The following is a 15395-nucleotide window of genomic DNA, read 5'->3' as shown; positions in this document are numbered from 1 at the left end:
CTTTGCAAGGGATTTGTGACGGAATATTGTATTACGTTTTGTCGCTAGTGTCCTAAATAATCATATTAATTGACCAATTTGCGATGGACATTCCGTTGCTATAGCCGTCGCAAAAAAAACTGATCCGTCACTAAACCCCTCGCTAAGGCATTAGCCACACTCTAATTGGCTATAGAGTAAATATGTTGCTTGTCTATCGCAAACACTCTTTAGCAACGGAATAGTGACGGACTCATCCGTCTCTAAAACCTATGTTTCTAGTAGTGATATACTACCACTAGAGACGAGACAAAAGGGAATAACAATCAACATAATCAGGTGATGTTCCCACTAACAAAACAGCCAATAACAGCCAGAATTGGTTGTAGACTCAATAATAGGAAAATAAATAGATAAAAGATAGAAATACCCCTATGCTATAAACCAGGAAAGTTGGGGCTTATCAGCAACCTTTTAATGTTTTCTAGGACTTTTTTGTAAAAAAAAAAAAAAAAAAAAAAAAAAAATTGAGACTATTTTGTAAACTGACCCAAAATTTGAGACTTTTCTAAGATTTTCCATTTACAAATTAACATTTACAACCACATAATTGCTCACAATACTCAAATTTTTATTAACTTTATTTAGACTTGGCACTACCACAACCTTTTTGATTCAAGGAAAATAACACCCCAATGTCTTACACTCTTATAATCTGGCGTCAGGGAGGGAGCTTCTTAAGGGCGACGAGGGGCTGTGTCCCATGTTGTGTTTTTTAGAACTAGTCAATAGCTATTAAAGTTTTTACATATTAGGCCTAAAACTATAAAATTTGATTGTGCCCCCCACTTCTCTAATTTTTATACGTAGTATACTTTTGGCCCGGCCTCCAAATCAAAAGTTGAAGCTCTGTCACAGATTTTGAACAAAGGGGACACTGAAGCTTGTTGAGTTTGAGTGTTTAGCTTACCATTGTGGAGCAGATAACATAATTCAAAAAAGAATCATATGTAAAAAGTGGTGTTTATGAATTGGAAAATAGAAAAGGATTAAGGAAGCAAATTTGAAGGATTGAATAATTTCCCAAATCGCACAAAATTTTGTTCATCGTTTTGGACTTTACTCAATGACCGTCTACAATACCAATTGATATATAAAATTAAACAAAAGTAATTGAAATAAGCAAAAAAAATTCAATCACCTATTATTGCAGTTTCTTTTCGTCGGTGGTCATATAAACAATCATTGCAGTGGAGAAGTAGTAATATAAGAGTAATCGAGTTTGAAATTTGCAAATGGAAAACCAGCAAAACAAAACCCACAAAACAGCAAACCAAAATATTCAAATAATAAGTTGCAAGATCCACGTAGACCAATAGTGGTTCTTAAGGTCTTGAAAATGTTGTACAGATGGGAATTATGTAGTCCATAACAAAAAAAAAAAAAGAGTGATAATTAAGAAGCCATCACTCATCCAAGACAGTAACATTCAAACAATCATGAGGGAAGTACCACATCCATTCATAACAGAACATGCACTGTCGACTTTTATCATCATCAAGAAAGTAACCACAGCTCCTGTATAGTGTCTGAAGTTCAGGCCATGACTCAGGTTTAATAGCAACACAAGAAGTGAACCTGCTAAGAAAGAAAACACATTCTCCTGTTGTCTTTTTCGGTGGGACCCATTTCATTTCACCAAAATCTAATTCCATAACCTTTCTCCGTGATGATGAAGACCGATATATCATATAAAGCTTTTCTCCCGAACTTACAAACTCTGGTGGAAACCAGTCTTTCTTTGGATAATTTTTGGTTTCGAATGAAGTCCATTTGAGATTTTGATTCTGATCAAGTCTGAGTTCACATATCGAAGAATCAGTGTGTATGCTATATATCTTCCCCTTTAAAACATGTAAATCAAGGATTTCAGGAGTGGGGATAGGGGAGGAGATATGATTCCAGCCTTGTTTACCCACTATAGAAAATGATATATTTTTTCTATGTAACACAACAAACACACACCCAGATATTGAAGGTGAAAAGACAAGGATACCCTTGATAGCCCTCATTTGTACTTCATGAGAAGTTACAATTAAGGGGTAATTGGGGAAATGAAGTTCATCCCTTGTGATAGGATTCACAAGCCAGAAGTCGCGGGTTTCCCTTCCGAATAAGATAAGGTAACCACAAGTTAATCCGAAATAGGCCCTGCATGAAGAATGGGGAATAATGGTTTTAAATCTTCCTTCTATCAAGTCCTCAAGGAAATAATAGGAGTCTTCCTTATTAACGTGGGGCCCGATGCTTATCTGCATGGGTGGTTTGGACGCCATAAACGTGTTCCTGTTAGAGACTGCAAGTGACCTCCATGACTTGCAAACTCCACTGAATGCAACAAAATCAACAACTCCCAGTTTCATCATAACTATAAAAAGCACATCATGGTTAACATCCGACCAAGATGCCACACCACCATTGTCAAAAGTCTTGAACCTCTTCCTGCTTGATGATGATGATGCATCATCATCATTTCTTGTAACACTCATTGTCTTGGCCATTCCTATATTTGCAAAAAGAAAATAAAAACAACATAAGTTACAAGAGCTGCTGTAAACAGGGCACAAGCATACACATACAAACAGATAATACACTTCTCAAAACGTTGTAACCAAAGGAGAAAACATGTACACAAGAATCAGCAGACAGAATATTAACCAAGTGAGATCCCAATGAGAACAACACATATGCAAAATAGTTGAAGTTGGTTTGCAAAACTAGAACAAAGGCATTAAAGTAGCAAGATAAAACATTTCATCAAAGACAAACACCTATCACAACACAACAAAATCAAATCAAATGTAGTTACATACTCCTTTTAATCAAATTAAGTTTATTTTTCAGATAATCAAAAGTAAAATTCACTCGGGCATTTATCAAACGGTTCATGTGCATAAAATTCAAAACATGTTGAAAAGATATATAAACTAAACTAGTAAACTGGATTGGAATTTGATAGAATAAAAAATACTCCATCTGAAGAAAAAGGACAGCACATACCAGTATTTGCTAGAAGCGATTTTTGAACCACCGTTATTCAACGAAGATTCTTAACTAATAACTGATGCGTTCTAATTTCACAATCAAATGGCAAAACCCTACTAAGATGATCAACAGGAGGCTAAACCTTCGACACAAGGTTTTCACGTGAATATTCCAAAGAAAAAGTAGCATTCCAGAAAAAACCGCCGTTTCTGGCTTAGGGTTCGATACAAAAAGCAAGCAAAACCAAAATTTTGGAAAGTCTAATAAACTTAGAAAGGAAATACTAAAAAGTCAAAACAAATTAATTTGACCACCAAATAAATAAATAAAAGACCTGCACGTAATTAAAAATTCACCAATTGAACTGGGTCAAGATTAGATGCTCCGTCATCGTCCTCCCCCGCTTGGAAGTCTTCCTCATCACATGCATTGTCCTCTACATCTGTTCCCTCATATGGTGCTAAATCCGACACATTAAAGGTAGCTGAAACGTTGTAACGACCCAACAGATCCAACTTATATGCATTATCATTTATTTTTTTTTCACAATTTGAAAGGGACCATCAGCTCTTGGATGAAGTTTACCAAATCGTCCACCAGGGAAGCGCTCCTCGCGCGAGTGCAGCCAGACCAGGTCGCCTTCTTTAAAAATGACTCGTCTACGTTTTTTATTAGCCTGCTCCCAGTAATGATTGTTAGCATTGATAATGTTCTGTTGTACCTACTGGTGTAGCTCCTTGATATGATCTGCATGCTGTTTTCCATCTGCATTATCCGTTTGGGGATGATGGGCACTACTAAACTGTAGTTTGGACCCGAGGTTACTCCATAGAGTCTGCCAAAAATATCCCACGAATTTAACGTCACGATCAAATGTAATAGTCTTGGGAACTCCATGCAACCTGACGATTTCAACGAAAAATAAACGAGCCACTTGGCTGGCGTCATACGTTCATGTACATGCGAGAAAATGTGCCATCTTGTAGAAACGATCAACTACTACCATCACTGAGTCTTTTGCCGTTGAGTTTTAGGTAATCCCAAAACGAAATCTAAACTAATATCGTCCCACGGGGCGGTAGGTACCGGTAACGGTAAGTATAAGCCCGCGTTACTACCATGCATTTTGACAACATGGCATACCCGACACCTTGCGATAATCCGACCAACGTCTTTGGTTAGTCTTGGCCAGTAGTAGTGTTCCCAGACCTGCCCTATAGTTTTGTCACGACCGAAATGACCAGTCCACCCGCATGGCTCTCTAAAATAATCGCATCACGTAAAGAGTTGTCGGGAATACACAATTGGTTTTCTCGAAACAAATAACCATCTTGTTTGGTGAATCATTGAAATGAACCAGACCCACATGCTGCCCATATATCTTGGAAATCAGGATCATTACGGTATAGGTCACGGAAAGTGTCAAACCCAAGAACCTGCACACTCATTGTGCTGAGTAAAGAATAGCATCTGCTAAGGGCGTCAGCCACCTGGTTTTGTGCCCCTACCTTATGTTTTATAACAAAATAAAATGCTTGTAATGTTTCAACCCATTTTGCATGACGGGGGTTTAATTTATGGATTCCGTTAATATACTTGAGGGCTTCGTGGTCGGAAAAAAGAACGAACTCGCTACCAATGAGGTAATGTCTCCATGTTTCAAGGGCCCACACGATGGCATAAAACTCCTCGTACGTAGAGTATTTGCGACGGGCTTCATTTAACTTTTCACTAAAAAAAGCGATCGAGCGTTTTGGCTTAGAACACCACCAATCCCCACACCGGATGCGTCACATTCTACCTGAAAGGCACACGAAAAATCAGGTAGGGCTAAGACCGGAGATTGTGTTACCTTGACTTTGAGTTCCTCAAAGGCTTTAGAAGCTTCAATTGTCCACTGAAAATGACCGCCCTTCAAGCACTCGGTAATATACGCGATGATTGTGATAAAATTTCGTATGAATCGCCTATAAAATGAAGCCAACCAGTGAAAGCTACGTATGTCGTGTATGGTTCGAGGTACGGGCCACTCGATAATTGCTTCCAATTTCGTAGGGTCCATCTTTAAGCCTTCCCCCGAAATAATATAACACAAAAATGTTACTTCTGGAACAAGAAAACTGCATTTCTCTCCATTAGCATATAGTTTTTGTGACCTGAGGACATTAAACACTTGGGTGAGGTGTTGCACATGTTGGTTTGTAGAGTCGCTAAAGATCAATATATCGTTAAAGTAAACAACCATGAATTTTCCAATATAATCCTTAAAAATCAGGTTCATAAGCCTCATAAATGTACTTGGGGCGTTGGTTACACCAAAGGGCATGACTAGCCACTCGTATAACCCGTCACGTGTTTTGAAAGTCGTTTTTCATTCGTCCCTGAGCCTCATCTTGTTAGGTGATACCCGCTACGAAGATCAATTTTCGAAAATACTTTAGCCCCGTGTAGCTGGTCAACAAGATCGTCAAATTGAAGGATAGGAAAACGGCACTTAACGGTGATCTTATTGACGGCTCGGCTGTCGATACACATCCGAAATTTTCCACCGCTTTTTGGTACCAACAACGCAGGAACGACACATGCACTCATGCTCTCTTGAATCAATCCTTTATCGAGTAATTCAGAGACCTATCTTTGTAGTTCCTCGTAATCTTTGGGATTCATGCGGTAAGCGGGTCTATTCGGAATAACTGCACCAGGTACAAAATCGATGCCATGTTGAACATCCCTCATCAAAGGTAAACCTAGTGGAATTTCGGTTGGGAAAACATCGTTGAATTATATGCCACTAGTGATTGGATTCCAGGAGGAAGCGGTGAACTTGTTTGTTTATTAGACTCTAAAATTATTAAAGCAAAAAAGTTACCTCCTGACTTCAAGTTACATTGCAATTCTGCATGGGGTATAAAGAGAGAATTTTCTTTCCTTGGTTCTTGTTGTGGGACCAAGGGGGTAAGAAGAATATTTATTCCATCATTCTTGAAACGGTATGTGTTTTTGAAACCATCGTGTATGGTTTTCCGGTCAAATTGACATGGCCGCCCAAGTAGGAGGTGGCAGGCATTTATCGGCACTACCTCACACCACACTTCATCCTTATACTTGTTGTCGATCGAGAATTGGACTAAGCATTTCTTATCAGCTGTGACCATGTTCCTTTTTTTTAGCTATGCGAGTTGATACAGTTGAGGGTGGTTCTTTACTGGAAGTCCCAACTTTTCTACCATTAAGGTTGATCCTACGTTCTCGCAGCTTCCTCCATCAATAATCACGTCACAGACATTCTCGTTAGTTGTGCATTTAGTTCGAAAGATGTTATTCCGCTTCCAAACATCCTTATCTGTATCATCTACCTGAGTGGTGTTTAGTACTCGCCTAAGCACTAACGATTCCCCAATATCAGCACCTATGATTTCCTCTACATCCATCTCCGTGTTATCATCGATTGCTTCGTCATATTGTGTAATCGTGTCCTCGACGAGAGTGACCAGGTGCTTATTGGGAGATTCACGCACCACATGCCCTACCCCTTGACATCGAAAACACCTGAGAACTCATGAGCCCGATGAACTTGATAGGTTAGAGGAGTTTATTTTGACTATGGCTGGCGGGTTAGGCGGGGAAACAGGTGGAACCTTAGGACTAGCAAAGTTTCGAGATCCTAATCTTAACTTTGCACGTTGTTTTTCGACTTTCAAAGCTAATTGGCATACATCATTATAACTCCAGTAGGGTTTTAGGTTAATGACATCGGCGATTTCTGGTTTGAGAGCCCCAAGGAATCGGGCTATGGTCTGTTCTTCTTCTTCCTCAACGGCACAACGTATCCTGAGTCGTTTAAACTTAGCGATGAAGTCGGTCACGGTGGAGTTTTTCTGGGCAAAAGTGTGATATTCCATGAAGGCTTATTGACAGTAATTGATGGGTAGAAATTTACCTTATAACAACTTCTTGAACTTTGCCCACGTTTCAACTTTGGATTTTTGAGCTTGCTGGTGACGTTTTTTTCATGTTCCCACCATAGCTATGCAGATTTCCGTAGTTTAATGGCTACTAGCTTAACCTTTAAGGGATCAGGGATACCTTGCTCTACGGTGCTTAACCGGTCTATGAAATCATCAGGATGGGATTTACCGTCAAATTCAGGAATTTCTATCTTCATTCTTAAATTGCGCAAAGGGTCCTCGTGAGTTTGTCTCCGGGCATGTTGCTGGTATGTAGCAAAAGTGTTGAGTCGGTCAAAGCCATAAGGGTTTACGTCCTCCCTGGCTCTTCATCCCAAAATTCTGATCCTGTTTCTTCATGTTGCTCCTCCTATCTTAATTCCAACTCCCTGATGCGTTGTTGGAGTCTTTCAATCTCACGATCTCGTGGATCGCGTTCTTCTTCTTCGTTGCCTCGGTCAGCGTTTCTACGAAGAGGGGGGCGTCCACAACGGCCATCCATTTGATTCACCTAGAGCTCTGATACCAAATGATGCGTTCTAATTTCACAATCAAATGGAAAAACCCTATTAAGATGATCAACAGGAGGCTAAACCTTCAACACAAGGTTTTCACGTGAATATTCCAAAGAAAAAGTAGCATTACAAAAAAAAAACCGCCGATTCTGGCTTAGGGTTCGGTACAAAAAGCAAGCAAAACCAACATTTTGGAAAGTCTAATAAACTTGGCAAGGAAATACTAAAAAGTCAAAACAAATTAATTTGACCACCAAATAAATAAATAAATAAAAGGCCTGCACGTAATTAAAAATTCACACCAAGTGAACCAGGTCAATTTTAGATGCTCCGTCATCAATAACTCTCCTTGCGACTTTAAACAACTAATCTTAGCCCAACTCACAATTTGTATTGTTTCATGAATATTATAATTGCAATTCGTATAAATGGATAATTACTGCAGATCGACGCTGAGTGTTTCACGGAGTTGAGCCAAATTTATAAACACAAAATTCGGTTTGGTAGAGATGAGATTGGTATATATATGTCAACTAGGTTTAAAACCACGGTTAAAAAAGACAAACAATATTGATAATTCTGAATCCTAATTATCCTTTATTTTTTATAAGACAAAACTACAAAAATGATCCATGTGGTTGCCAAAAGTCACAAAGTCAGTCATTGTTAATTTTTTTGATGAACATGGTCCTTGTGTCTTCCAAAACTTGCATGAATGACCCTTTTTGCAGACACATACAAACAGATAATACCCTTCTCAAAACGTTGTAACCAAAGGAGAAAACATGTACACAAGAATCAGCTCCCCCTATATTTTGGCAAACATTCCTATAGGATGACCAAAGAAGCACTTTGACACTCTACAGCATCGAAAGGGGAAAGTGACACATAGCACAGAATCAGTTTCCTTCAACTGTGAGTCTGTGACTTGATAATTAATATCGAGTCAAGTGAACCATGAGTGCTAACGGGTAACTAGGAAAAAAAAATAGAGAGTAGAAGAAAACTAGGTGAAGAGCATACATAGAAGATAACTATATAAACACTTGAATCACATTTTGTGAGTACCAAGGAGGACCAAAAATGAGCATGAATTTTAGCCAAATTTAAATTACTCAACAAATACTACAACTGCAAGTGGAAAATGGTGCACCATTAGCCACTTCTGGTGATATGTCATATAATGAAATAGAAATTTATAAAGGTTATCGCTCCCCCTATATTTTGTTACACACTTATCACAACTCAACAAAATCAAATCAAATGTAGTTACATACTCCTTTTAATCAATTTCAGTTCCTTTTTCAGATAATCAAAAAGTAAATTTCAGTCGGGCATTTCATCAAACGGTTCATGTGCATAAAATTCAAAACATGTTGAAAAGATATATAAACTAAACTAGTAAACTGGATTGGAATTTGATAGAATAAAAAATACTCCATCTGAAGAAAAAGGACAGCACATACCAGTATTTGCTAGAAGCGATTTTTGAACCACCGTTATTCAACGAAGGTTCTTGACCAATATAAAGTTCTCCCCGTGACTTTAAACAGCTAATCTTAGCCCAGCTCACAATTTGTATTGTTTCATGATTATTATAATTGCAATTCGTATAATGGATAATTATTGCTGATCGACGTTCAAGAGTGTTTCACGGAGTTGAGCCATTTATAAACAGAAAATTCGGTTTGATAGAGACGAGATTGGTCTATTTTTCAATTTTGCTTAGAAAGAGGAGAGAAATGAGAAAAAGCTGGGTCAAGTAGAAAATGAAAAATACCAGATAGATATCAAAATTAAAGACAAAATTACATAAATGGTTCTGGTGGTTGACACAATTCACAAACTTTGGTCTTTATAACAAATTTTGTGTGTAGATGGTCCCTATGGTTTCAAGGTCTTGGAAAGACAGTCATTGTGTTAACTGTTTTCAGTTAAGTCTCTTATGAAATTACCGATTTGCCCTTCATGCCATAAGGACCATTTATTTAAAAGTATTCTATTTATGAATTTCATCTGTTACAAATGCTTCTTTCCATCCATGACATTCATGAAGTTAAAATAATGAGCCTTTTAAGTTCAATGTAAAATGGCTGTTGCATCTCTATCTCTGTCTACATCTCATAATCTCGGCTATGGCTTCATGGCTGTCATATGTAATTAGTGCATAACCATAATTAGACTCAGAATTAATAAAAACAAGTTTATTTTAAGAGCTAAAATCCAACATGATGGTTGTACGTAATTCCTTTGTCTTATTATAAGATGGTGTATTGGTGTTTTTGATTGCTTATTAGTCAATAAGCAACTAGAACCCATTCTATTCTTCAACCAAACCGCTAAAATCTTCGCAGGCAAGGGGTAATAATGTCTTTAAATAAAAAAGCAAAGACAAGAGTGACAACCAAACTCTTTAAATAATATGTTGCAAGATGCAAAGACATCAATATTGGTGGTTCTTAACATTTTGAAAATACTCTATATATGGATGGGGATTCTATAGTTCCATAATAAAAAGTAAAAACAAATATGAGAATGCAATCGTATCATCGCTCATCTACTTGATTCATATTCAAACAATTAATCATGGGGGAAGTACCACATCCGTTTAACATAGAATGTGTATTCGGTGTCAAGAAAATAATCATAGCTCTTGTGTTGTGTCTGAAGGAAGTAATCATAGTTCTTGTAGTGTCTCTGAAGGCCAACCCATGACTCTGATCTAATAGCAGCAGAAGACTTCACCCAGCTAAGAAATACCACATAATCTCCTATTGTCTTTTCTGGCGACACCCATTTCATTTTTCCAAAATCCATTTCCATAATCTTTCGAGGGTTTGAATAATATATCGCATAAAGGTTTTCACCCGAACTTACAAGCTCCGCTTGAAACGGGTATCGGATCGGAATATTCTTGGTTTCAAGTAATGCCCATTTGCGCTTATTCTTCAGATTGAGTCTTAGTTCACATAAACTACAACTGATGTGTAAGGTATATATATCTTCCCCTTAAAGACATGTAAATCGAAGATATCAAGGAGAGTAGATGAGACATGATTCCATCCTCGTTTACCTACTATAGAAAATGATATTTTTCTATTTAACACAAGAAACACCCACTCAGATGTTGAAGCTGAAAAGACAAGAATGGTCCTCATTCTTTTTATACGAGCAGCTACATATAAGGGGTAATAAGGGAAATGAAGTTCTTGCCTTGTGATAGGATTAACAAGCCAAAAATCACGGGTTTTCCTCCCGAACAAGACCAAGTAACCACAAGTTGATCCGATACAGATCCTTCCAGCAAAACGGGGAAGAATGGTTTTCAACTTTCTTCCTTCAAAGTCCTCAAAGGAGCACCACTCATTCTCATTAACCTCACTAGAGATGCATATCTTCATGGGTGGTTTGGAAGTCATAAAAATGTTGTTATTAGAGAGTGCAAACAACCTCCATGACTTGCAAACTCCACTGAATGCAAAAAAATCAACAAATCCGAGTTTCATCATTATTAAAAAAAGCACATCATGATTAACGTCTGACCAAGGTACTACACTACCGTTGTCTAAATTCTTGGGCCACTTCCTGCTTGATGATGATGACGACATATCATCATCATCATCATCATCATGATTCTGGTTTCTAGTCATACTCATTATTGTCTTGGCCACTCCTACACTTGCAAAAGGAAAATAAGTACCACATAAAGAGTTGTAAACAGAGGACAAGCATACACTAACCTTCTCAAAACATTGCAAGAAGTAGAGAAAACAAGCACAAAAGAATCAGCATATAAAGAAAGCAAATAAAAAATAGTTGAACAAATGCATGATGCACTCATCCAAATATGTTTATTTCACCCATCTAAATATATCAGGTTCACGCAATGTTTGGACAAGATAGGTTTGAAACTCTTTACAAAGCATGAATGGAAGTAGAAAAAAAAAAAGTTCATCAAAGAAAATACTGAGAATAACTGATAAAAACTAGTTTATTCTAATTAAGAGCAAAAACCTGTCATGATGGTTGTAATCGTGTTTTAGTCTTATTAAGATGGTGTGTTCATGCTTTTGTATGCTTAACTAGCAACTAGGATTTGGTCCATCTAAAGACTTAATCGTAATTAGGGTATTTGGATGGTTAGACCTATAATTCTTCCATAACGATTTTTCTTAAAAACCCCACCACATGACACGTTTTCTGAAAACTTGAAAATACTTTTATCAGCTGGTGGTATCTTTTAGGCATTTCATCAAATACTTCATATTCATATAAACTACAAACATGTTGAAAAAGTAACTCATAACTAGAATGGAATTGGTATTTGACAAAGACCAATAAAACTAAAGAGAAAGAAGCCCACACCTACCTGCTACTTTATGTACTAGAGGCGATGATGTTTACCCTCGATTATTAACAGCTATTCTTCAATAACGAGTTTATAAGGAGTTTCAAGATTTTATGACACTTTTCAGCGTTTGTAAAGAGTTTCTCGATTGTAATAGCAGTAATATGTAATTAGTGATATTCGCAGCTGTAGCCCAACTTGTTCACCAAGGGAAAACAGAAGAAATAGGGGAGAAGAAAAGAGGGACGAGAACAGGGGAAACAAGAAAAAACGGAGGAACAAAATTGCTTGCTGCCAAAGGTACCTTAACTGAATACAACTTGGTTCTTAATACATTAAAAGGACAACATTAAAAAATATGGTATAAATAGAATTATCTAGGTTAAAACCGTAGAATCCACCGGTGTTAATTTTAAAAAGAATTAAAAAATTAATTGTGTAATAAAATAATATATCATTAATTTAGAAAGCTTATAAATTATAATATTGTATTTATTTAAAAAGTTTATGATTTGTAAAATATGATATAAATGTAAATACAATATATGAAATAAGCTTAAATACAATATATGTAAGACCAAAGGGATAAATATCTTTAGCCACCCAACTTGCTTGTATCTTCTACCTTACCAAGACTTGTGATGTAATCTTTAATTACTTTCTTCGTTACTTATTAAAATTCATGGTAGTATAATACTACAAAGTCAACCATATAATCTATTAAACATCTTAATACTATTGAAGTAGAAACAAAACTTAAGATGTTCTATTGTTTCTATTGTTTTACAGAATTACATACCATACCGTAAAAGAGTTTGCATGTGTTGAGAGATATTAGAAAGACATATATAACATGTATAACAAACAAATGACATTAGAAAAAAACATAAATTGATCTACCCACTTTACTCAAGAACGTACAAAATGTAACAAAAAATCTGACTTTTTATTGTAACTTGTTTTTGTTTACCAACAAACCAACAAAATATACAAAAATACAAAATCAAAATTTATATTCACTAAAAACTTTCAATGGTTAAACAATCTATGTGTTCCAAGGATAATTGTTACCCATCAAAATAAGGAATGTACAATGCCAACCAACAAACCCTTTAATTTGTTCAAAACTCAATTGCAAAATTTCAGTGACTACATATGACTTACAAAAGAACCCATGTACATGAGAAATGATGTTTTTTTGGGTTATCACTAATGGAATAACAATTAACAAATAGAGGGTGACAACTGACATGTCATCTACCTCTTACGTGATCTTGATCTTTAGGCCACTTTATAAGCCACAACTCAGTAGAATCTGTTGTATTTGGTTCAATTATAGGAGCTCTCCTCCTCAAATTCCAACTACAATTTTGCTTCTAAGATGAGTCTACAAAATGATTGTAAACTTGATATTAAGTATTATCATGAAAACTTATCAAACACAAATATAAGATGGAAGATGGGTTGTGCAATCTAAATTGGAGTAAAGGGTTTGGAATCCTCGATCAAGAAAAAATTGACCCAAGAGATGTGAATGTAATGTAGGTTTGTTTAAAGAAATTATATATGCACAACAATTATAAGTCAATAAGATTAAAAAAGAAATATTATCAGCAAAGAGTAGATAAATGAACACAAGCAAAGAGCATTTCATGAAATGAGATCATAATCAATATCACACAAACTCTCAAGTATTGGTTTAGATATTCTCACTTTTGCCAGACAACTATAGCTATAAACTTATGATTATAAACTTAATAGTATGATGTTTCATGTAAACTTAATAGTAATCTTATGATGGAGAGGAGATAAAATAAAAAAATCTTACTCTTTATAGAGCCAATGTAGTTTCACTTCCATACATAAACTTAAAGAAAGTAAACAGAAGGCTTGACTGTTGACATCCCCCCAAAAAAGATTATATTACTATGTTTTGCATAAGTTGCGTCCATGTACATATGCAAATGAAAGTAAGCACAAGGTTTACCTAAGAAATGACATTAGAAAAAGCTTAAAAACATGTATGACCGAATTATATGTTTCTTACTATATATATATATATATATATATATATATATATATATATATATATATATATATATATATATATATATAGTGGATCTGTAACTTCATGTCATTTTGCATTAAATGGAATGGAGTGGTACCAACAACCGTATTTCTCGACTATTTCTTGTGTTCTCGGGTCTATGAGCTTTAAATTTGTTATGATGTGAAGGATGGATGTCACCATATGTCCCTACAGTTATGATAAAAAGAATTATGTTTAAGTAACCATAGTTAGTTCCTAAAAAGCCACGCACAAATTACATAAGGATTCAAACTAACTCAATAAGCACAAGATAGCAAGATAAAACAGCAAGAGAGCATACCTCTTTTCAAACTAATCACTAAGAGGTTGAACATGAAGCAAAGAACGAACAAATAGAATCAAGCCTTTTCGTTTAAGCATTTTAGCAAATAGTTGGTGGGCAAGAGTTGCTTTTAAGGTCCCATAACACTCTCAATTATGTGATTCAACTTTGGCTTTATACTTCTAACTATAGTTGCAGAAATCAGGATTAATCGGCGATTAATTGCTTGGGTTCTCCAACAATCGAGGATTAGGGTATTAATCAGAAATTTAGGATTAATTGGGTTTGGCGGGATTAAGGTCAACGAAAGTCAAAAAAAGGTCACAAAAAAGTCAAAAATGACAAAAAAAAAAATTTAAAAATTCAAAAAATCAACTTTTATTTTTACTAAATTTTCAAATTTTCAAAATTTCAAATATTATACCAACATGCTCATATTTTTGTATTTTTAAAATTTCAAATTTCAAATTTTCTTATTTTCTATTTTTGAAGTACTTGTTTTTCTTAAGATATATTAATATTTGATTAATTTTAATATTTTGTTAATAATCTATGGTTCCCGATTAATCCCTCAACAACAGTCGATTGTCGAGCTACCGTCGATCGATTTTTACAACCTTACTTCTAACTAAAAGCTTGGAAATTCTGCATTATTATGACAAATAATAATTATAAGACAAAATATTAAAAAATAACAAAAACTGATGTACACAATATACAACATTGGAAACAAAATGGGTAAAATAGGGTTCTACTGAAGGGTTTAATAGCCGATTCAAACACATACATTTGAGAGAGAGAGAGAGAGGGGGAGAGAGAAGTAGAGTAACAAGAGTGGTTTACTTGATTATCTCTTTTGAGAGAACTCACATCCAAGAAACTGTAGGAAGAAGGATCCATATTTATGATATCATCGATGAGAATTATTGAAACTTAACAATTCAAGTTAATTCCTTCTATTTTTTGATTTCTGCAATAAAAATCTGATTGCAGAAGACACAAACAAAAAGAGAGGTTAGAAGAAGAAAAAACATGAAATTGAGGATTTGGAAGATGAAAAAAAAGAGCAAACCTAGAGTAAATTCCTTCTACTTTTCGATTTATGTTCCAGACCTCAGTAGTAAGATCATTCGTTTCTTATGATACCTTCTCTGATTTCCATTGATTTCACTTAATGCTTCATTTCGAA

The 15395-nt window shown here is 35.6% G+C and overlaps 1 protein-coding gene across 2 annotated transcripts; it reads right to left on the bottom strand.

Moving 5' to 3' along the window:
• Positions 1-1302: 1302 nt before the first annotated feature.
• LOC111883918 (uncharacterized) lies at positions 1303-9305 on the bottom strand. 2 transcript variants are annotated; one of them, XM_042896576.2, is made up of 3 exons: positions 8953-9305; positions 3040-5180; positions 1303-2542 (listed from the first exon to the last, which is right to left on the bottom strand). In XM_042896576.2, the coding sequence occupies exon 3, from the start codon at positions 2538-2540 to the stop codon at positions 1446-1448; it is 1095 nt and encodes a 364-aa protein (XP_042752510.1). In that variant the 5' UTR covers positions 2541-2542; positions 3040-5180; positions 8953-9305; the 3' UTR covers positions 1303-1445. The 2 variants fall into 2 exon arrangements, with proteins under 2 accessions (XP_042752510.1, XP_023736016.1); XM_023880248.3 differs by lacking the exon at positions 3040-5180.
• Between the last annotated feature and the right edge of the window lie 6090 nt (positions 9306-15395).

This window comes from Lactuca sativa, chromosome 7 (assembly GCF_002870075.4).
Source record: "Lactuca sativa cultivar Salinas chromosome 7, Lsat_Salinas_v11, whole genome shotgun sequence".
NCBI classification, from domain to species: Eukaryota; Viridiplantae; Streptophyta; class Magnoliopsida; order Asterales; family Asteraceae; genus Lactuca; species Lactuca sativa.
The sequence above is the reverse complement of the archived record's forward strand: the minus strand, read 5'-3'. Positions and strand labels throughout refer to the sequence as shown.